Source organism: Notamacropus eugenii, chromosome 3, assembly GCF_028372415.1.
Source record: "Notamacropus eugenii isolate mMacEug1 chromosome 3, mMacEug1.pri_v2, whole genome shotgun sequence".
In the NCBI taxonomy this organism is placed as follows: domain Eukaryota; kingdom Metazoa; phylum Chordata; class Mammalia; order Diprotodontia; family Macropodidae; genus Notamacropus; species Notamacropus eugenii.
The window spans coordinates 22,756,518-22,778,980 of record NC_092874.1 but is presented as its reverse complement, the minus strand read 5'-3'; the positions used below and the strand labels follow the sequence as shown (position 1 = coordinate 22,778,980).

The 22,463-nt window shown below is 42.6% G+C and overlaps 1 protein-coding gene across 4 annotated transcripts in view; it reads left to right on the top strand.

Annotated features, from left to right (window-relative positions):
* Positions 1-22,463, top strand: part of CNOT10 (CCR4-NOT transcription complex subunit 10) — a 60,494-nt gene that overhangs the window by 7,979 nt on the left and 30,052 nt on the right. For all 4 annotated transcript variants that reach the window (XM_072651100.1, XM_072651099.1, XM_072651098.1 and 1 more), the window contains 9 exons: positions 9,019-9,113; positions 9,629-9,790; positions 9,902-10,052; positions 12,402-12,547; positions 14,222-14,308; positions 14,846-14,929; positions 17,272-17,389; positions 19,957-20,106; positions 21,633-21,835. In XM_072651100.1, coding sequence (XP_072507201.1) covers positions 9,019-9,113; positions 9,629-9,790; positions 9,902-10,052; positions 12,402-12,547; positions 14,222-14,308; positions 14,846-14,929; positions 17,272-17,389; positions 19,957-20,106; positions 21,633-21,835 — 1,196 coding nt within the window. The remainder of the gene's footprint in view (positions 1-9,018; positions 9,114-9,628; positions 9,791-9,901; positions 10,053-12,401; positions 12,548-14,221; positions 14,309-14,845; positions 14,930-17,271; positions 17,390-19,956; positions 20,107-21,632; positions 21,836-22,463) is intronic.

Below are 22,463 nucleotides of genomic sequence, written 5' to 3'. Positions count from 1 at the left end.
TTCTTAGGAGTCACATGTATCATCTCCCTATATTAGAATGCAAAGAGTTTATCCTTGTCTTTATGTTGCTTTTGATTCCTGTGTTTGTACTTTAAAGTTATGTTATGCAGCTCTGGTCTTTTCATGAGGAATGGTTAGAAATCTTCTTTTTCATTAAAAATCCATTTTTCCTACCATAGGATTATCTCAGTATTGCTGGGGAAGTTAATATTGGTGGTAAGCCTATATCCTTTGCCTTCTAGAATATTGTATTCCAAATTCTTCGTTCTTTTGTAGTGGTGACTGCTAAATAGTGTGTGGTTCTGTAACTCCTGGTACCTGAATTCTTTCTTTCTGGGTGCTTTCAGTGTTCTTCTTCCATATGCAAGCTCAGAATTTAGCTGTAATGTTTCTGGGAGTTTTCATTTTGGGCTTTCTTCCTTGAGGAGACTGGTAGATTCTTTCTAGGCGGTTTTCTTTTATGATTTCTTAAATGTGATGTGTAGACTGTTTTGGTCATGGATTTTAGGTAATCCAACGGTTCTTAAGTGATCTCTCCTTGATGTGTTTTCCAGGGTGGTTTTTGCTATGAGAAAGCTTATGTTTTCTTTTTTTTTTTTTTTAAATTTTCTAATCTTTTGGTTTTATTTTAATATTTCTTCTTGTGTCATGGAGTCATTATCTTCTGTATGGTCCATTCTGAGTTTTAGGGAGTTTGTTGCTTAGCTAAGTTTTTCTTCTTCTAATGCTAAGCTGTTAGTTCCCTTTCCACTTCTTTCTTCCATAGCTTTTATTTCTTTTCCAATTTTTTCCTCTAGAACTATCATTTCATTTATAAAAACATTTTAAAGCTTTTTTTAAAAAATCTCTGCCTTTATCTCTTGTGGAAATTCTAGTTAAACTTGTGCCCGAGTTTGTTTTCCTTTGATGATTTGCTTGAAGTTGCTTTAGAGTCATTTTCTACTTGTGAGTTTATTTCTTGAGCGTCCCTGCCCCCATCATAATTCTTTATGGTGGGATGCAGCATGCCTCCTGACTTTGGACTCAGTGCTGGGCTGGATCCTTTCGCTGCTTTTTTCTTAGCGTCATGGGCGTTGTGTTGTTCCAGGGTCTCAGGTCTGCACCTGATGAAGACGTGGAAGTTCTTCATGATCCGGAGCGGACTCTGATTTCTGCCCTCTTCATCATAATTCTCAGGGTCCTGGTCTGAGTTTAAGTCTGAGCAGCCGGCCCCTGGGCTCGCCCTGCTTGGAGTTTGAGTAAACTGCTGCCGGACTCAGCCCCTGTCAGCCAGCTGGAGGGCTACTGCTTAAAGGGAAAGAACTGCAGGCTCCTCTTTGGGCTGAGGTCCCACCCTGATTGTTTCTCTGGGATCTGGAACCAAGACCTGGCCCTTCTTCCTGCTAGGTGATTGCTCACCCTGAGAATGCCGTCCCTCAGACATCGATCTGTGACCTGGAACGGGGTGGGGAGCAGTCAAGGCACTGGTCGGCATCTCTTCCTGCGCCTGGTCCGTGCTTGGATTGGGCTTTCTCTTTGCCCCAGTGTGCAGCCCTGCCCCAGCTCTGTCCCCCCTGTGCTAAGCTGTGCTGGAAGGACTCCTCATTGTGACTTTTTCTTGAATTTCCCCCATAGGCCTTGGTCTGGTGCATCTTCTAGATCTGTTGGAAGGAGTCATAGGGTAGATCTTGCCTCTACTTTTTCCTCTAGTGCTGCCATCTTGTCTCTACCCCATGTCCACGATCCTTCAGAAGTCAGTGAGAGCAGCTGTGTCTTCAGTTCTTTAAGTTCCTTTAGTTCTTTTATCCTGACTAGGATCAATGATCTACTCCAAAGTAACATGCAAGCCAAAAATAATGAAAACTGCTCTTCAGCAGTATTTTCTGGGGGAATTATTCTCTTAATCTTTATTAAATAAGCATTAAAAAAGAGTAGATTAGCAAAGCAAGCAGTGGGTTAAAAGGGAGCAACTTGACTTGATCTTTGCTGCTGACTAAGTGAGTTTCCAGAAACATGGTTTAACTCCTGTCCTGTATCTTTTAACTCAGACTGTCTGTAAGGGACATGATCAATCCTTTCATTTGACCCACTCATTTTACAGATGAGCAAACTGAGGCCCAGGGCAGTCCAAAGTGTCGTGCCCCTCATCGTATGGCCAGGAGTTTTCCAGGCCCTTGTTCACAGCCCCATCCTGCTTCTCTTCTGCAAAGTAGGGATGAGGCTGGAACCAAATGCTGATTTGCTAACTGAGTGGGAAAATCACTGAATCTGGAGGCTGATAATAGAAGATCATGCCTCCCTCAGAGAGTTTACTGGCCGTGGGATGGCCAGCTATTGGCTGGGCATTTCTCCACAGATGTTGTAAGTTCCTCTCAAACCTGGGACATCGCCCTCTTCCCAGCCCCCTGTCTGCTCTTCACTCAACCTCACATCAGCCAGTCAGTTGATACCTGAGTCTATTCCGTCTTTGTCATATCTGTCTGGGGTGGCCATTCCCACCTGTCCCATAGATTGGGCCTCCATCTGCCAGTCTGCCTCTCTTCTCCCTGACCAGCCCCTCATAGGGCTTCCAAAGTCATTGTTCCCTTGACATTAGTGCTTCACTGATGCATCCAGATGCATCCTGGCATTCCAAACCCTTGGCAGTCTGGCTTCTGGCACCATTTCCAGACTTCTTTTGTGAACCCTGTGTTCCAGTCAGACTAGTCTACTAGCTTGTCCCCAGACTGCATATTCTATCTGCTGCCTCTCTCCCTTTCTCCATCATCCTTCTGTCTTGGAATCCTGAACTTTTTTCAAGGAGCATGGTGGGGGATGGGCATCTTCCATAGAAAGCCTTTCCTGATATTCTCCCTCTTCCCCCATGTTAGTGATCTCTCCCTCTCTGTCCTGTATGTCTACTTAGAAAACCACAAATTAGCATTGTCATTGTTACATTCTATATTTATTTATTTTGTCAAATATTTCCCTGTTACATTTAAATCTGGGCTGGGATAAGTGTGACACCTCTGCCCTCGGAAACTCTGAGCTACTTGAAGAAGGGGACTGGTTTCATCTTTGGTTTTGTATCCCTAGAATCTAGCACTGGGGGCTTTGTTCATAGCAGGTGCTTAAAAGATATTTATTGACCTGAATTGAGATATGTGTAAAAGTCACCCAATTCATAAATGTGATGATCTTTACATAAATCACAGTGAGTGAAGTCATTCATTGCCTTTGACTTGAAATTAGTTTCTCAACTTTCTTTTAAAACAACGTTGCCAGCCTCACATAGTGGTACATATCTGCTATCCCAGCTACTAGGGAAACTGAGGCCAGTGGGACTCTGAATTGGGTGCCCCTCTCCCAGCAGTGTTGATTGGGTGTATAGTAAGGTCAGTATCCATATGACGAGGAGCCTCCAGGGATCAGAGTGGGGACCCCAGGGTGCCTAAGGTGGTGTAGACCCACCTAGATTAGAAATAGAGCATGTTGAGGTTCCCAGGTTGGGTGAAAAGTGAAGAAGCCAGGAGGCCAGATGAAGAAGTAAGCATTCCAGGCTTGGTCACGTCCTCTGGGATGTTCCCTAGGGACCCCAAACTGAGGAAGAGCTAATAACTCATAGCTTTCACTTAAGCCTCCTCCTAACCCTTTCCTATTTCTGATGGAATACCACCTTCTTCTGTTTGCCTAGATCTATGTCCTTGGAGTCATTCTTTTTTCTTTTTTTTCTTTTTTATAGTTCAATATTCACTTTTATAAGATTTTGAGTTCTAAATTTCCCTCTTCCCTCCCCTTTTCCTTTTCTAAGACGGCATGCAATCTGATATAGGCTATACATGTACAGTCATATTAAACATATTTCCATATAAATCATGTTGTGAAAGAAGAAGCAGAACCAAAGGAAAAACCCATGAGAAAGAAAAGAAGGAGAGAAAATAGTCTGCTTCGATGCGCAGTCAGACTCCATAGTTCTTTCTCTGGGTGTGAATAGCATTTTCTGTCTTGAGTCTTTTGAAGTTGTCTTGGATCATTGCATTCCTGAGAAGAGCTAAGTCTGTCAAAGTTGATCATCGCACACTGTGACTATTACTGTGTACAATGTTCTCCTGGTTCTGCTCAATTTGCTTAGCATCAGTTGATATAAATCTTTCCAGGTTTTTCTGAAGTCCGCCTGCTCATCATTTCTTATAGCACAGTAGTCTTCCATTACATTCATATACCACAACTTGTTCAGCCATTTCCAAATTGATAGGCATCCCCTCAATTTCCAGTTCTTTGCCACCACAAAAAGAGCTGCTATAAATATTTTGGTCCACATGGGTCCTTTTCCCTTGTTTATGATCTCTGTGGGATACAGACGTAGAAGTGGAACTGCTAGGTCAAAGGGTGTGCACAGTTTTATAGCCCTTTGGGCATAGTCCTTGGAGTCATTCTTGTCCCCTCACCGGCATGTCGGATCATTTGCTGAGTCCTGTTGATTCCCCGTGTGGAGCCCTTCTCCATCATCTTTCCTCCACCTTCATGGGTCCTTGTCTCCTTTCATCTGGACCATTGCTTAGTCTCCTAATTAGTCTCCTGCCTCCAGCCTCTCCCTTTTCCAAACAGCTGCCAAACTGATATTCTGAAGGTACTGCTTTCTTTAACTGCCTATTGCTAGGATGAAAATATGATCTCCGTGGTTTGGCACTGAGTGTCCTTTCAGCCTGGATCCAGTTTCTCTTTGCAAGCTGGTTGAGCATTCCTCATCTTCACACCCGGCCTGTCTCAGCTGCATTGGCTTCTATGCTGTTTTCCTGACAATTCTTTCCACCTCCTGCCTTGTTCCTTTCTGGAATGCTCTGCCTCTTGGAATTCCCTCTTCAAGGCTCAGTTCAAATGCCACCTGGCCCCCCGCAGTAGTTAGTGTTTCCTCCTGAAATTACTTTGTATTTACTTCTCTGTGTGTGTATTGTCTTCCATCCCAACCCCCTGCAGAATGTAAGGTTCTTGGAGAACTTTGTTTTTGTCTCTATGCCTCAGTGCTTCTCACTGCTTAGCACACAGTAGGTGTTTCATAAAGGCTTATTGAATTCAACTTGCAAAGTGTTATAACAGCATTTGGAAATTTATTAGTACAGGTATTACTTAGAGAAAGCCATTTTTAACCATTATGCTAATGGTTTCTCACATGCCTCATTAAGTTGCTTTTTCTTTCTAAACTGTAACAAAGAAGTTTTGGTTAAGATGTTGTTGTTCAAGTCAGCATAAATCAAATGGAGAATTTTGAGGAATTAAAGAAAATCTTAATTTGCAGAGGTAGGCAATTAATTTAAGGCAAACCGTTTTTCAAGGGGTCAGTATCATCTTTTAAAATTGATTAATCAGTTAATTTTGGTCAACAGCCTGTTTAGACCTGAGTGGTGCTCTAGTTACTGTTCTCTGTGGGAACTGACAAGACTTAGGCCATAGACCAGAAGAAGGGCCATGTTGTGAAATTGGCCAGTGACTAATAAAGTGCTTTATATAATCTTAAACTTGACTGTCTCTCCCCATGATGGGTAAAGGGAAGGCCCTTTGTACTCCTGAAGGGGGCAGGGGGTGGGACACTTGAATTAAGGAACTGGTTCTCCTTTCTGGGGAAAAGTTGTCATTCCTTACGTCTGCCAAATAAGCAGAGTTTCTCATCCACCCACAAGAGAGGTGGGAATCAGTTTTGGTCAGGTTGGGGTTGGAGGACTTGAAACTGATGGAGTTACAAGGAGAGGAATAACAGCAGTCATTGTCAGTGACCTTTCACCTAAAGCTAAGGCCAACATTCTTGTGACCTTGTAACCCCCTCCTCTCCCCCTCCCCATTATTGGAGTTAATGGGCTGGGAAACCCAGAGCTTAATGGTGTGGTCATTTTATAATAGAAGCCAGAAACTTGACCCATGCTATTATCCCTATGTTTGGAACACTGATTCTTATAGCTTAATGCATTGTTACTATGACATTAGCACATGTGGAAAAGACTAGGAAAATGTTTTGAACAGGAGTTGGGGTTTTTTATTGTTTTTTTTTAACTTATTTATAAGAAGCATTTTTTAAAAGCCTTATTTAGAAGGAGGTTTGAGCAGTAATAGTTGAAAGACAGTGGCTTTTGGGTGGCTTTGAATCTCTTGTTAGCAGCTGTAGACTCCAATTCACCAAATACTTGTTAAGCACCTGCCTTGTTGAAGATTCTGTTAGATGTCTGGAATGTCAGGAGGGTGGTGGATGGAGTGGAGGGACGGGGAAGACTGTGAACTGTACCAGCAGCTCAGGTACCCAGATGTGAATCAAGATTCTCTTTCCTCTGTCCCCTTTTCATTTTCAGTGGGGTGGGTGAGCCACAGGATAAGCAGATTCTAGGCTCCCAGCCTCAGGTTGTCTTTATCCTTTACTCCTCAAGTAAATGAAACCACTTGTTCCAGAGTGATCAGGGATCTCTTAATTGCCAAATTTGATGAGCTTTTCTCCATCTTTATCTTTTTTGACCTCATGGAAGCATTTGACTCTATATTGACCATCCTTTCTTGAATTCTGGATTACTAAAAATTATTTATAACTGACCAGAATACCCATATCTGCACATTTTAAAACTTGGAAAAAGAATTTCCTAATTTGTTTATGAATTACATTGGGTTTTGAACCAGTCTGTAAAAATATAAAAATGAAATATTTTCCAGTAAGTTTACAAAGATAAGTGGATTGATATTATGGAAGCTACATGTTTACTAGCTAAATTTCACCAAAACCCTCTGTAATCGATGGCAAAGATTGGAAAAGAAAGTGTCAGTGTTTGTAAATTTGACCAACACTGTTCTTCCATTCGAATCCATGTGTCTGGGAGGTGTCTTTTTTTTTTTTTTAAAGCACAGACAACTGTTAAAACCAAGTATTAAATTAAACTTGGACCTTCTAAATGTCAAACCAACATCTTGAAATATAGCATAACATACTCAATTATGTTGTTTTAATGACATTTTAGAGGAAAATGTATTTTGTAACATTAATAAATGAAATTTAAAAAATATTAATTTATTTCATCCTTTAATCCTATTGTTTCCTATTATATATATTCATAATTATTAGTACTGTAGCATGAAAAGATACAAAAATCAATATCAAGATTGTATGCTCAAAGATTTTGTTATTGATAGGAATCCAGATTTTAAAAATTTGAACATTCTGGTCCATGTATAAAAGAAATGGGAGGCTGCCCTCTAGTGGCTGCATTGAGAATGCACAGGAGGAACCCCTTGAGAAAGTGTAGGAACAGTAGGATGTGGATGCTTGGGGTAAAACAGAGGGAAGAAGTAAAGATGGATTCAGGTTTAAGGCTTGGAAGATGATGAAGATGATGTCTCACCTGGACAAGTTTTGGAGGGAAAACAATGAGTCTAGTTTTAGGTGCCAGCAAAGATATCCAGGTGATTGACTCTAGTAGGGAGCTCCAAGTACCAGACGGGAGCTCTAGAGAGAAGTTGGGGGTGCACATCAATATTTGTAGATGGATCATTTGTATTAATTAGGGGCAGCAATTAGTGCAGTGGATAGAGCACTGGGTCTGGAGTCAAGAGGACTCATCTTTCTGAGTTCAAATGTGGCCTCAGACACTAGCTGTGTGATCCTGGACAAGTCCCTTCGCCCTGTTTGCCTCAGTTTCCTCATCTGTAAATTGAGCTGGAGAAGGAAATGGCAAACCACTCCAGGAGCTTTGCCAAGAAAAGTCTTGACATGTTCTGACATGAGTGAACAACAGTATGCATTAATTATAAACATTTACTCTTTAACCTCAGAGATTAGACTTTTTAATATTTGTTTCTTTGCTCCCTCCTTCCTAAAACAAAACTTCTGTGTTTTGTGAAAAGAGCTAGAGAATAATCTATTTGTAAATGTCAACAGTCATGCCTTATAGGCACTAAGACTTGATTTATGGACAAAAGGGGTTTGAAGTTTATAAAAAAACTAGAAGCTTGTTGTCTCCAAAGAGTGATTTAGATTCTTATCACTCATCTAACATCAAGGCTCCAAATTCCATCGGGTTGAAAATAGGGGGAAAGGTTCCCTTAGGCCAAACAATCATTCCACCTAAATATAGGTTAGCCCAGATCTGTAAAAACCAAATGTGAACTGGGGAGTGTGCTCCGTGACTGAGTGACTGAAAAAAACAAGGCTGGAGTTCTTTGTAACAGTTTTAAAAAACGTTTTGGCATCATGTACTTTCTTGAGGAGAGCTCACGAACTTTATTCAGAGATTTTCTTTTTTGATCCTAACCTCAGGAAAAAAAGATCTTAACTTAGAAAGGAAAAAACATTGTAGTGAGATGTGTTCTTCATTCAACTCTTACTGAAAGTGGCACCATTGCTTTTCATTATGTAATCCCTAAGCAATGGAAGCTTAAGTAACTTTTTCATGGTTTCTCCTTGGGGTAAAAAGAGGAAGTTGAACTACAAGTGGTCTTCCAGGTAGGGAGGGCCCTTCTAATTCTAACATTCCCTGATTTTTTTTTCCATTTAACTTTTCTGTGCCTCTTTTTCCTCATTTCTAAAGTAAGGAGGTTCTGCCCCTAAAACTGTATAATTTGACGTAACTCAGAGTTTAGGAGCTAGCGTGGCTTTCTGTTGGTAGAGCAACAACCACAGATTGGTGATCCTTGAGGGCAGGGCCTGCTTATTATGTGTCTGATCTCTAGACTGTCTGGAGCACTTAAAGCAAGTGTTCAGAAAATGCTTGTTGGTTTGTTGATTGTAGACTTAACAGATATTTTTTATGGAGCACAATATCATTAGTACCTTTATCATGAAAAAGTTTTAGCTTCTAAAAATAAGGGATGGTGAAATTTCATTGTGTTTGACCACCGACTTCAGAAAAGGGAAGTGGTTTCGAATTTCGTTTTTATAAGTGATTTAACAGTTGTAAAGAGCATGCTGTTTGTAAAATGTAATTATGACTGTAATTAGGAAGGGAAATAAACTGAGAAGAAAAGCTTTTAATAAGAAAAATACTGAAGTGCTTTTGATTTCTAAAGAAATTTAAAATTTTATATTTATAGATCAAGGAACAGAGAAACATGAAGGAACAGTTTCTACTTCTGGGATCACTGATCAAGAGAAGGAATTATCAAGCAATGCTTTTCAAGCATTCATGGTAACAAAATGTTTCATGTTAATCTCTTAAATTTTCAAGAAACTACTTTCATATTGGAAATTTTTTGTTGCTTCTAAGAATGTTGTCTTTGAGAAGCACGAGTCTTCAAGCTCTTACGAAATTTGAACTCTTTTCAAGACCATTGAAGGGATTTGGAAGAGCATCTTTTTTGTTGTATTGCTTGCACAGAACTAAAAGAACTATTCTCTGATGTTTGTTTCCATAGGCTTTTGAACTTTTTGTTTAAATTCAGAATTGGGATTTCTTTGAATTCATTGCCTGTCATGGACCCACTGAGGATGTTGTGTACCATGCCAAAGCATTTCCCATATTAGAAGGATCAGGGGTTTTACCCTAAACTCTTGGGAGTTTAGACTCATCTGTTTTCTTGGAGCAGAAACCACAGATGTGGCTTAGTAGTATGACTTTAGATAGTGAGAGCTGGTGACCAACATCTCTCTTCATTCATCTGAGGGATTTTGTTCTGTTGATGAGTCACTGTGTGTCCTTTGCAGGCTGGGAATTATGACATGTGCCTCCAGCACCTTGCCTGCCTGCAGGACATCAACAAAGATGACTACAAGATCGTTCTGAACACGGCGGTGGCCGAGTTCTGTAAAAACGAGCAGACGACCACCGATCACTTGAGAGCAACGCTGAACCAGCTGAAGAATCAGGTACGCCTTTGCTGCTCAGTGGCCGTGCTGTTCACCTGGGGCGGTTCCGTTGGTGCCGGCTGCCCCTTGTTGTTTGTTGTAAATCAGAAGGTGAGACGGCCTGTTTTTCAGGTCCATTCAGCTGTCGAAGAGATGGATGGCTTAGATGATGTCGAAAATAGCATGCTCTACTACAACCAGGCTGTCATTCTCTACCACCTGCGCCAGCACGCGGAGGCTATATCGGCTGGAGAGAAACTCTACCAGTTCATAGAGCCTTTTGGTACGTCACTGAATGAAGCAAGTCATTTGTCACCCGTTTTCTCTGACTTATATCTAGTTCTTGAATAATTTTTACTAGGGTCTCTGATTGTCCCGCCTGTGTCTCCTGTGCAAGCTGCTTTCCTTTTTCTGACCTCTCAGCATTGATGTGCTCTTGACTCGCTTGTCTTCTTGCTGCATGCCCCGTATTTCTGGCCTTGACCTCTGCTGAGCCCCAGGTCCCCATTTCTTCCTGGGTGTCCCCAGCCTCTCAGACTCAGCGTGCCTAAAATGAGGCTGAACTCTATCTCCAAACCTTCTCATCTTTGTGACTGTCTTTTCTGTTCATGCTGCCTGATCCTCCTGTTTGAAATCTAGTTGTCTGTTACTTAGCTCTCTCACTTCCAGCATCTGTCAGTTCTGTTACTGCAGTGTTTCCTTTCTTTCCCTTCCTTTCCCGCTGCCCTCTTACAGGCCTATAGGACCACATGGCTGCACCCCTGCTGCAGGCTTTTCACTGATCTTGTAGCAGATATTCTGAGCTCTTCTTACTCTAGTCTGTCCTTCATCCTGCTGCCGTTGAATCTGTCTGTGGGTTGGGCCACGGCATTCCTCTGCAGAAAACCCTTTTGTGGCTGATTGCTTAACACCTACTGTGTGCCAGGCAGTGCACTGAGCACTGGGGAAACAAAGAAGGGCAAAAGGCAGCCCCTGTCCTCAAGGGCCTCACAGTCTAACGAAGAAGACAGCAGGAGAGCACGTGTACAAAACTCCTTCCAGTGTTCTACCTCGAGGGCGAACACATATATACAGAGCCCCTTCCAGTGTTCTCCCACATAGGCGAGCACATATATACAGAGCCCCTTCCAGTGTTCTCCCACATAGGTGAGCACATATATACAGAGCCCCTTCTCCCATGCCCTTCACACATGTGCTCTGAACTCCAGCCTGACTGGACCACTTGTCTTGCCTTATAGCTTCCACATTCTCTGCCTTTGCTTATGGCAACTTTTAATTAGAAGTAGATGCCTTTTGACTTGGATTCCTGCCCTTCCAGACCATGCAGGTACATGCCTCCATGAAGCCCTACCACACGGGAAGCAAGCTTTCACTCCTCTTCTCCCTCTCCAGACTTCTTTCTGTCCCTCATTTACTCACCGTGTTCCATTTTATATTGTATTTGGGTAAAGCATTTGGGTATATGTTCTCTTATCTCCTGCTGGTTTGCAAGAGGACAAATGTCACAACAGTTTTTACATCCCTAGCTCCTAGCACAGTGCTTTCAAAACAGCAGACTTTGAGTAGATGGCAGCTCAGTTGAAGTAAGCTGAGAATCATTGTGGTTACAGACTGTTTCCTGATGGTTAGAAAGAGTTTAAAAAAGAAGAGCTGCGAAGGCACCGCCTTCTCTCAGCACAGTTCGATGGGAAGCTCCAAAAGTTAGCTGTATTTTTCTTCCACCTTCTGAGTACAATTCTCAGAATTCTTGGAAATGGTTTGGTGGGCCATGACTGGGGAGGCTTTGACATGCAGTCTCAGCTTGTTCCTTCCTATGAGGCTTCAGGACATTGAGGGGGGAGATTCTGGGCCCTTTTGGGGCATAGAGTCCTTGTTGGGAATCTTGGACAAGGTAGGCAGGGATAAGGGAAGGAGCCTAGAATTATCTTATCTCCTAACTCCAGAGCTGCTTGCTGCATGTAAAAGCAAAGAGGTGAATGTGAGGGAATGCTGCTGTTTTCCATCTTGAAAACTAAAACAGTAGGGAATTCTGGTTTCATTTCTGTTAAGAAAATTGGTTATAATTTCATGTGAAATTGATGGTGTTGGTAATTCCATACAAAGAGTAGACTTTAAAAGTGCTGCTTTTCTGAATCCAAACGTAAAACCCACTTCTCTCGTGTCCTTATACGGTGTTCTTCCTACTTTCTGTGTGTCTTGAGCCTGGACCCTTTTATTTGCTCTCAAAATCATCTTTTTAAGTACATAAAATAAAAGCAAAGGGAAACAATTATATTGAAATTAAAGTCTAACTTTTTTTTCCCCTCCAAGTTCATAGACCTCTGAAATCTTTCCCCTAACACCTTGAGGATTAGGTTATGCCTAGGTGAAGTAACCCTGAACTCAACTTATTTCTGTTGTACAGTCCTTGCCAGGATAGGCTTGTTCTTGGACAGACACTGGCTGAGACCCTTGGAGGCTCAGTGATGTGGCCGAATTAATATCTTCAGGATCCAGTTGATGGATGTAGAGCATGGTGGCACGTTCCAGTAAAGACCTGAGGAGTTTGTATTCTGAGACTTTATTGTATTTGTCCTCGTTTGCTAGAAGTGTGCATCTCTCTTCATGTCTTTTTTTCCCTTGTGTTATATAGAAGAGAAGTTTGCGCAGGCCGTGTGCTTCTTGCTTGTGGATCTCTATATTCTAACTTACCAAGCTGAGAAAGCTCTGCACCTCCTTGCTGTTCTAGAAAAAATGATCTCCCAGGGCAATAATAACAAAAACGGGAAAAATAACGAGGTGAGTGATCTGAGGCAAACAGGGCTGATTTGGAATAAAACCGAGCACAGCTGAGGACATCTCACCCATCAGCGGTTCCTCTCAGGGTAGTACTTAGACCTATTCCTTCCCCCACTTGTAGTGGAAATTGAGTCAGTATGTCAGTAACATTTAGTAAGGCCCTACTGTGTGTCAGCCGCTGCTAAGCATTGGAAAAAAGATGAGAGTCCTGTCTCTGAAGAAGCTAATAGCCTAATAATGGGGGAGAGAGATAACAAGCAAAGAAAAGACAGCAGGATGGTGCCAGAGTGCATAGAGCACAAGAAGACCTGAGTTCCAAATGAACCTCAGACTCTTACGAGCTGTGTGACCCTGGGCAAATCACTTAAATGTTGTTTACCTTAGTCTCCTCATCTGTAAAAATAGGGATAACAGGAGCACCCTACCGTCCAGGATTGTTGTGAAGATCAGATGAGATAATAATTCCAAAGCACTTAGCATACAGTAGATGCTATATGAATATTATCTGTCGTCATCATCGTTAAATATGTACAAATAAGCTGTATCCTGGATAAATAGGACACGGTCAGCAAAGAGGAGAGGTAGAATTAAGAGATGGAGAAAAACTTCATGTAGAAGGATTTGAGCTGGGCTTTGAAGGAATCCAGGAGAAGAGGAGGGAGAGCCTTCCAGAAATGGGGAACAGCTGGTGACAAGGCCTGGAGTCTAGAGATGAGTGTGGTTTTTGAGGGACAGCCTGAGGTCCCGTGTCCCTGGATGGAAGAGTATGTGTTGGAGAGTAAGGTGTGAGAAGACTGTGGAAAGGGAAAAGGAGCTACGTTATGAAGGGCGCTCAAGGCTGGAGAGCATTTGGGGGAGTTTATGGAGTGGGAGGCCAAGAGGCTGACATGGTCAGACCTGACCTTTAGGGAAAGTCCCTCTGGTGGCTGAATGGAGGATGGATTAGAGTGGGGAAAGACTTTGTTATGGCAGGTCAATACAGTAATCCAGAGTGAGAGGAGGAGGGAGGGAGGGTCTGGCCCAGGGTGGCAGCAATGTTGGGGCGAGGGGGGGAGGAGGGCGTGTATTCGAGAGATGTTACAGAGGTAAAATTGACAGGCCTTGGCACCAGCATGGATGATGGGGTTGAGTGACAGTGATAATTGGGCTATGAGCCTGAGGGATGGGGGGGGGAGGGCGCAGAGAGAGGGTGTGGTTGATGCCCTCTACAGTAATTGGCAAGTTAACAAAGGAGAGGGCTGGGGAGGGATAGGGATGGGGAGAAGATCATGAGTTGTGTTTGGATGTGTTGAGCTGACGGTGATCCTAAGAACTGAGCCTGAAACATGGACCAGGGTGGTGGTCATACCTGGTGGGCTCGGCTCTGTTAAGGTTGCTTATCTTGTCCCTGGCTTCCCTCTCCTTTATTGGAAGATTGTGTACTAGCAGTAGGCAGGAATGAAGTGCCTATTTGTTTGTAAATAAACGTCTCACTTGAGTTCTTGACATCACCCTTTGGTACCAAAGAGGAGGTAGAAAAGTGACTTTATTTGAAGGACTTTGTGGTCAGTGAAGCAGCTTTGATTTCCTGGGACCCTCCTTATTTGTCAGCATTTATTATTATTTTTTAAAATTAAAAATTCAATTAGAACCTAATTAAATTCTGGTTTATTTTGTTCTTCAATTTTTATGCAGTCAGGAAACTCTACCAGCAAAGAGGGATCAAATCATAAAGCTGAAAGTGGAGCCGTAATAGAAGCTGCCAAGTCCAAGATTCACCAGGTGAGCTGATGTGAGAGATGGCCTCTGCATAACATGGAGTCAGCCTGGCTACTGAGACTGAGAAAGGAAGAGCATTCATCATTGGAAACAGGAAACAATCTAGAAGCATTTGTCTTTCCGCTTGCGGAGCATTACTTAATTTTGTGGTCATGGTCCTAACTCTGTTTCACTTCATGTCACTAACAAAGAGGTCTTTTTCATGGTTGTGTCCCCAAGCTGGGCAGTGGAGGGAAGTGCAGGTGGGAGTGAGCATAGGGGGTGCAGAAAAGCCTCCCACAATTATGGCAGAGAGCTGATGATGACTTTGAGTTGGAGTCCCAGCACAGCCTTCTTCATTCCTGCTTTGTTAGTATGTATGCTAACTTTGGTCTTAAGATAGGAAATATTTGAGATTATCTTCAAGTGACTTTAAACACTACCTTTGCAAGTATGATGTAGTAGCATTTTTACTCTTTACCTCATAAAGTTAAACCCTGTTTTGTGATGTTTACATTCACTGTAGTTCTTATGTGAAAACTTTTTCCTCCAACTGTACAGTATAAAGTGAGAGCCTATATCCAAATGAAGTCTCTGAAAGCTTGCAAAAGGGAAATCAAATCTGTCATGAATACAGCTGGAAACGTAAGTGTCTCCCCTGACTTTCTCTTCCTTTTTCTTTTTTTGTCTTTTCTCTCATAAGGGCATTCAGTGTATATTTGCCCTTATTTTCTCCAAGAATGCTTATTCCTTCTTTAGGAAGCTTTAAACACGTGATTGTAATGTGACCTGTTCCCATCCTCAAAAGCCAGGCCAGGGGAGGGCTAACCCTAACCCGAAATGTGCTGACCGGGAGAAATGGTCTGCTTAGCTCTTTTTTGATAGAGGTTTGAGTTTTTGTGTTTCATAGAGACCAAAAATTGAATCTCAATCACTTCTTTAAAGTACCTTTTAAAAATAGTTTATTGCACATTTAGGCTTTTTTTTTTTTCTACCCAGCAGTGTAGGGAGCTCCTTAGGAAACCCAGTCCAGAGCAGCGCCCAGTGTGCAAAGTGAGGCCAAGTGACTCACCCAAGGCCCTATAAGCAACGTGGGAGGACTTAAAACTTGAACCCAGACCTTGTGTACTCTCCAGCTGCCCTACTGGGCTGCCTCTCAGTGCCTCAGCAAGCACTTATCTTACCAAAAATCCATATCACAGACTAGTGGAGAATAAGCACATTAGTGGAAAATCAGTACAAGTCCCTTTTGTAGTAGAATCTCCTCCCCAGGCATAGCTGGGAGCTCATCTAACGGAAATGTCATTGTGCCTTGGATAGGCCAAGATTGATGTTGGTCTTTCATTCAGATTCAAAGCACTATTGCTTAAGCACCTGCTACAAGGGACCGTAATCAAGACAGCCCTGAAATGTGGCCCAATATCTAACTGGATGACTGTTGGTGGCATCCAGGAAAATGGGAAGCAGTCTGAGGCTTTGGGGTGGCTTTTAAAAACACTTGAAAGCAGAAGAGAGAAAGATGTGGGATCCTGTCCAGGTAGGGCTGGAAGCAAAAATAAGGCAGATTGAGTCGGTGGAGGAATGGTGAAGTTGAGACATACACTAGAGAGTCTGTGTGAAGTCACCCTGAGAGTATGGATCGAGGGAGGGTGGAAGTAGCTGCAGGGAGAGATCAGGTTTTGTCCAGACCTGGAGGTAGATCTGGAGCTTGGCCAGAAAAGGTTGGCTTCCTTGGTGGTCTAGAAGCTGTTAAATGAATGAGCATTTGAGGCAGAAGAGGGAACCAGAATGTGGAATGGCTACCTCCAGGTAGATGAAGATGTCTGAGCCCTAGTAACCTGTACAGCTGGGCTGGGGATTCCCTTCTTGGGTCATTTGATGGCCAGGGTTTGCTCTTACTTACAGACTGTAAGTAAGTTGGGCCCCAGCGGACAACGAGGAGGAATTAGAAGGGAGTAAAAGCCTGACTTCTTTGGGGCTGGGGCAGCAGCCAGTCCTTACCCCACATGGAAATGATGAGGCTGATTCCCTTTGTTATATCTCTCTAAAGAGAATGCACAGTTCTTGAGTTAGTTCAGGACAATTATGATTTGCCCTTCCTTTAGAGAGCCTGTCATTTTATTTAAAAAATATCTTTCTTTTACACACACACACACACACACACACACACACACACTCACTCACTCACTCACTCACTCACTCACTCACACACATACACTCTCACACACATAACACACACACACTCTGAAGTGAATCTGTGATCTCATCCGTGTGGCTCTTTCCTTCACTGGCACATGGTAACATTCATACCTTCTCCAGTGCTGTGACAGTAAACTCCCATAGTCAGGCACACCCAAAACACACATTTGGGTGTCATCTTTCCCCCTCAGATCTTCTGTTATTCAGAGTTCTCCTTTGCACTCAACACATCAACACATTCTGCTCAATTGTACTTCCTTGTATTGTGCCCCTCCCTCCATCCAGCTCAGTTACAGACTGAGTACAGGGCCTGGCTGTGAGTGTCTTTCCACAGCTTTGCACACTGTGGATGCTTAGTAAATGTGGAATAAATGAGCAGCAGTAACTTTGTCTCCACTGACTTGGAAAAGTATTTAGTTCATGTGTGTTTAGAAGTATATAAAAGATGGTCAGTCTCTGTAGTAATGATTGAAATAGCCATTATTCTCAAATCATTGATAAAAAGTGATAAAAAGATCCCCTTAATAATACATTGTAAAAACATTTACTCTTAAAATATATTTTTGATAGTTTGCTCTGTTCTTATTCATTGTTTTTTTGACATCTATTAATTCCTATAGGAACAAGAGACTTCAGAACAAACTAGATATTAAAATAACAAGCAACAGACAGTAGCTTCTCTTTACTGTGCCATAACTGTATTAATTCATTGCTAACATGTTAGTATAGTAATGCAACTCTGAACTCATGTCATACCTCTTTAAGTTATAACTTATGTTTTTTTACAGTCTGCTCCTTCTTTGTTTCTTAAAAGCAATTTTGAATATTTAAGGGGCAATTATCGAAAAGCAGTGAAATTGTTAAATAGTGCAAACATTGCTGAACATCCAGGATTCATGAAAACAGGTAAAAGAAAATCATGAAATTTGAATAGTTATGTTCTCTATCTCTTCCTCCCCTTACTATGTTCTTTGTTCGCAGACACCTGTTGAGAATGATTTCTAAGTGGATAATTCTAATGATGCCTCATAGAGGTGAATAACTTTTGAAATCTCTCCTTTGCCTTATCCAAAACTCTTGGGATTTCAGTTTATTGCATACTGATTCCTTGTCATTCAGTCATTCAGGGGTGTTCAACTCTTCACGATCCTGTGGACCAGATTGCCCATGGGATTTTCTTGGCAGAGATACTGGAATGTTTTGCCTTTTCCTTCTCTGGTGGATTAAGGCAGACAGAGGTTAAGTGACTTACCCAGGCATCTTAATAAGTGTCTGAGGCCAGATTTGAACTCAGATCTTCCTGACTCCAGGCCCAGGGTTCTATCCACTGAGCCACCCAGCTGCTTCCTCACTGATTCCTAGTAGTTGCCAAACTTGAAAAATGTTTTGTCTTTGAAAAGCCTGCCGCCTTAAATAGTGAATAATTTGAGGGTATATTTGGAATACAGAGCTGAGGGGTGAGGACAGAACTAAGCCAGATAAAAGTTCTGAAATCTAGGTCACCTGTCACATTCGAACTAGTCCAGTTGTGAATTTCTGTTCTGGGGATGTGAACCCCATTAACTTGGTCTGCTGGTGGGAGGCAAAGGGCAGTAGAGGAGAGGGGAGGAGTCACACAGAAAAAGCTTTCCGAGAAAATCTAATGAGGATTTCTTTCCTTTCATTTTTTATCCTCTTCCCTCTTGAAAATAATGTATCGATTCCATATAAAATGTATCTGGCACATTGTAATCTCAAAAAACGGTAAGAATGACTCTCTGAGTCCTTGTGTGACGAGACTTTGGTGTGTATTTTACATGGGAGTAATTAACTAACACACAGTTGTTCTTACAAACTTCCAAAACTATTGTCTTGGAAATGGGATTTTTTTAAAAAATTATTTTGAGTTTTAAAAAATAGGTTGGTGGTATTGAGTAAATGAATTATAAATATTTTCCTCCAAAAAAGGTTGAATTTCATAGATGTCACTTCTAGTCAGCTAGTAGCCATTTTTCAAAATAGTTTATTCTTGATTTTTCAGTGCTATTAGAAAAATAAGATGAATAATTCAAAACCACAAAAAAAAAATTCATTTTAGAATGCAGTCAGCATCATATTTGGGCATAAATACAAATAAATTGTCACATCTACAGATGTGTACATTTTTTTCAATACCTGCTCTGCCCCCGGCCATCTCAAAACCTGGCCAGGCGGCAGTGTGCATATGACACGTGCTGAAGGAAGAGGCTGCTCTGGGGGTGCTCACTTAGTACAGGTCACAGATGATTGGCTCGTTGGCCTCTAGCGTCTTTTAGCTTCTCAGCTAAGACATTGGTCGACATTATTACTATTTCTGTTTACTCTCACAGGCCTTTCCATTGAGAAAGACTTCTGTTCTCTCTCTCCAGAAAGGGATGGAGCATAAAAATAGTTCAGTGGGAGAAGCGAGAAATCCCTCTCCCCGCCCCCTTCTCCTCCACCACCAGGCTCATCCTTAGCATCAATCTGAAAAATAGTGTTGTTTCCTCCTCAGAGGACCTACTCCTGGGGAGCTTCTGAGTTTGTGAGTGGGGTTGGAATTGGAATAAAAAAAATTTACTATAAAATATATCTTAATTTGTGGAGCACTAATAGGAAATATATTCCTGGCCAAACATGTGTATGCATGTGCACACATGCATACATGTACTTGTGTCATCATCTTAAATGTCTATGCCCTTGGACCACTTCCTTAGCAAAAATTGTCATAGAATGATTTTACATACAGCCACAGGTTTTGTGTAGCAGAATTTTACAGGCAGACCTCCTCTAACATGCCTTAGCCCACAGAGTTCACAGTGATGTCACTAATACATCGTAATGCCCAAGCCCTCCCATGACATCATGAATCCTGCAGGGATGTGACTCTAGGCACCCATGTGACCATCCGAGGGCCTGATTGCCATCCTTTGGAGGGTTGTTTTGTCAGAATCTGTTGATGAGGATAGAAGGGTTCTCCCTGAATCTTGCCCATATCGGGGTGTTTCCTTCAGCTTCTACAATAACAGCTTGAGGATGAGCTGCCCCTCGACCTTTTGCCATGCCTTGTCATGTTATTGAAAGGGCCTTGCCCTGGAAGGCTGGGCCAGACAAGCACAAGGGGTGTAGGGGTTTGGAGGAGGGGCCTGGTGATGGTCCCTGGCTCTATCAGCTGAGGCCCAGTCAAGTACACAGTGCCTCCCATCAGGGGCTCGGTCTTTTCATAGGGAGCATCTCCTGCGTCCCCCAGAACACAGATCCTTGAAGTGGCTGCGCTTTGCCCATGGTCTGGCTGCACCCCAGAAGATAGCCTGCTCCCCACGAAAAGGGTTGCCAAGTTTCTGCTTTTCTTTGCCCACACTCTCTCTGTGAGTGCTCTATCACATAGGAGAGATGGGAGCCTGGGCAACTGATGGGGGCGCCTCCATTAGAAGGTGTTCTGGCCTCATTCCCTTTGTTGTGTTTGTTTTTCTCAGGTGAATGCTTAAGGTGCATGTTCTGGAACAATCTGGGCTGTATCCATTTTGCCATGGGCAAACACAATTTGGGAATTTTCTATTTTAAGAAGGCTCTCCAAGAAAATGACAACGTCTGTGCCCAGCTTGGAGCAGGCAGCACAGACCCAGGTAAGTCTTCTTTTAGCTGACTGTGTAGGGAGTGGGTGGGCACACTGGTAGGAGGATTTGCCAAAAAGGATCTTATCAGCATTGAGGGCCAAGGGTCAGCAGGCATCACACAGCTCACCAGGGGTATTGCTCAATTTGGTTAAATTTCAGAATAGTAAATGAAAAAAAATTGAAGTACTTTTTTAATGCACAGAAGAATTTCTGGGCAATCAGGACAGCTTTGAAGTTAGATGTTGAGTTTATTATATTCTTGAAAGGAAAAACCATATCTATGTAATAGCTGTTTCTTGTTTGCGCCTTTTTCTTTTCTACTCTCTATTTGGAAGTGCTCGTTTTATTTGGTGTTGTAAATTCAGAACAAATTTTTAAAATGAAAAAAATAAGAGAGAAAAGTATAAGCATTTCTATAGGGCCTACAAATTTTATCTCATTTGATCCTCACAACACCTCTGGGAGGCAGGTGCTGTTATTATCCCTGTTCTATAGATGAGGAGACAGATAGAGGTTAAGTCCCTTGTCCACAATCACACTAGTAAGTGTCAGCTAGTAAGTGTCCAAGGACAAATAGGACTGATACTCTATCCACTAGGCCACCTGGCTGCCTCAGATGAGGTAAATGAATGTGAAAATACATTTCCCTGGTTCATTTCCATTTCATTCAATAAACATTTACAAATTTTGACATTTAAAATTACTGTTACAATAAATATAAATCATTTTTACAAATAAAAAAATATTAATTTATATAAAGAAAAATAAAGAAAACTCACTGACAAGTTTATAAAAATCAGCCTTTGTGCCCCCTTTTCATCAAGTGAGAAGAGAAAGAGATAAAGAGAGAGAGAATGTATGTGTGTCTGTGTGTCTGTTTGTCTGTAAGTGTAAGCATAGGCATGTGCCAGACATAGGTACCATCCATGCATGATCCTCCTGGCTCCCGAGGTGTCCTGAGTCAGCAGCCTGGGACTCTGGATCTCAAGCTTCTCCGAGGGAGGAGGTGCTGAGGTTTCAGAAGCAGATGTAGAGCTAGAGAGCAGCACAGAGACATCTGAGCCAACCCCTCCATCTCGCTATGAGGGAGCGAGATGGGATCAGGCCCCAGTCATTCCTTCAGGCTGCTTTGAGTCTGGTCTGTCAGGCAAACAGAGCTTCCTGGGGATAGCCTGAGGCTAGAGGGGTGAGCTACATGGAGCTGTACGGGGTCTGTTCCCTACACTGACGCCTCCTAGCGTCTAGGTAGGAGTGGTTTCAGGAATAGAAGGTGGCAGTCCTGCCAGAGGGGAACCAGGGATGTGTCTTGACAGAGGCACCTGCCAGAACAATTAGGGTCAATGTGTGTTGGGGGGGAGGGGACAGCCACACCAGGAAAAGGAGGAAGGCAGGGTGGGCATGATGTGGAGATATCCACTCAGGATTGATTGGGGTGGACAGGTGGCTTAATTTGACAATTCTCTGTTAGTGTGTGGAGTGAGTGCGAAATATGGATTAAGCTGAAAACTTCACAATGATCCTTTTCTTATTGCCAGGGAAGAAATTCTCAGGGAGGCCCATGTGTACCCTGCTGACAAATAAGCGCTATGAGCTCCTGTACAATTGTGGCATTCAGTTGCTGCACATTGGCCGGCCTCTGGCAGCCTTCGAGTGCTTGATCGAAGCTGTCCAGGTTTATCATTCCAACGCCCGCCTTTGGCTGAGGCTGGCCGAATGCTGCATTGCTGCCAACAAGGGGGTGAGTAATGGCCCACTTCTAGGGACAGCTTTGTCCTTTGTCTTCCTCATTTCACTCATTCTATTAGGTAGCTTTTCTGTTGCTCATTTGTTAAAATTTTGTTTATTGTCTTAAAGTACACCTTATCCATTTTTTAAAAGAGTAATTGACCAAAGCGTCTACAAAGTTAGTGGGGTTAGCACAAGGCTGAAGAATGTTCCCAGCAGGGGCCTGTGTAGGTTGATGGGACACAGGGAAGTGTAGGCTTAGAGCAGGCCCCTTTTTATACTTTTTAAATATCATGGGAACCCCCTCCATCCCCCCAGCAACTTTGGTTGGGATAGTTTCTATCTAGGGCCATTTACTGTGTTAAAAATTAAAATGTCTTAGTGATAATGAAAACAACTTTGACCTTATGGGCTCCGGAAGGCCACATTGAGAGGCACTGCTTTGGGGAAATAAGCAGATGGGTAGTTTCCTCAGGCTTGGGAGTTGTTTTCCCTGTGCTTCTGAATAAGTGGGGTTAGATACATGATAGGGCTACATTTATTTCCACCAGGAAAAAATATAGGTTGGTTAGACCCCCTTCCTTCTTTTTCTCATTGCCAAAGCTGCCACTCTCAGGTCATGGCTACCATCCTGGGGTCCA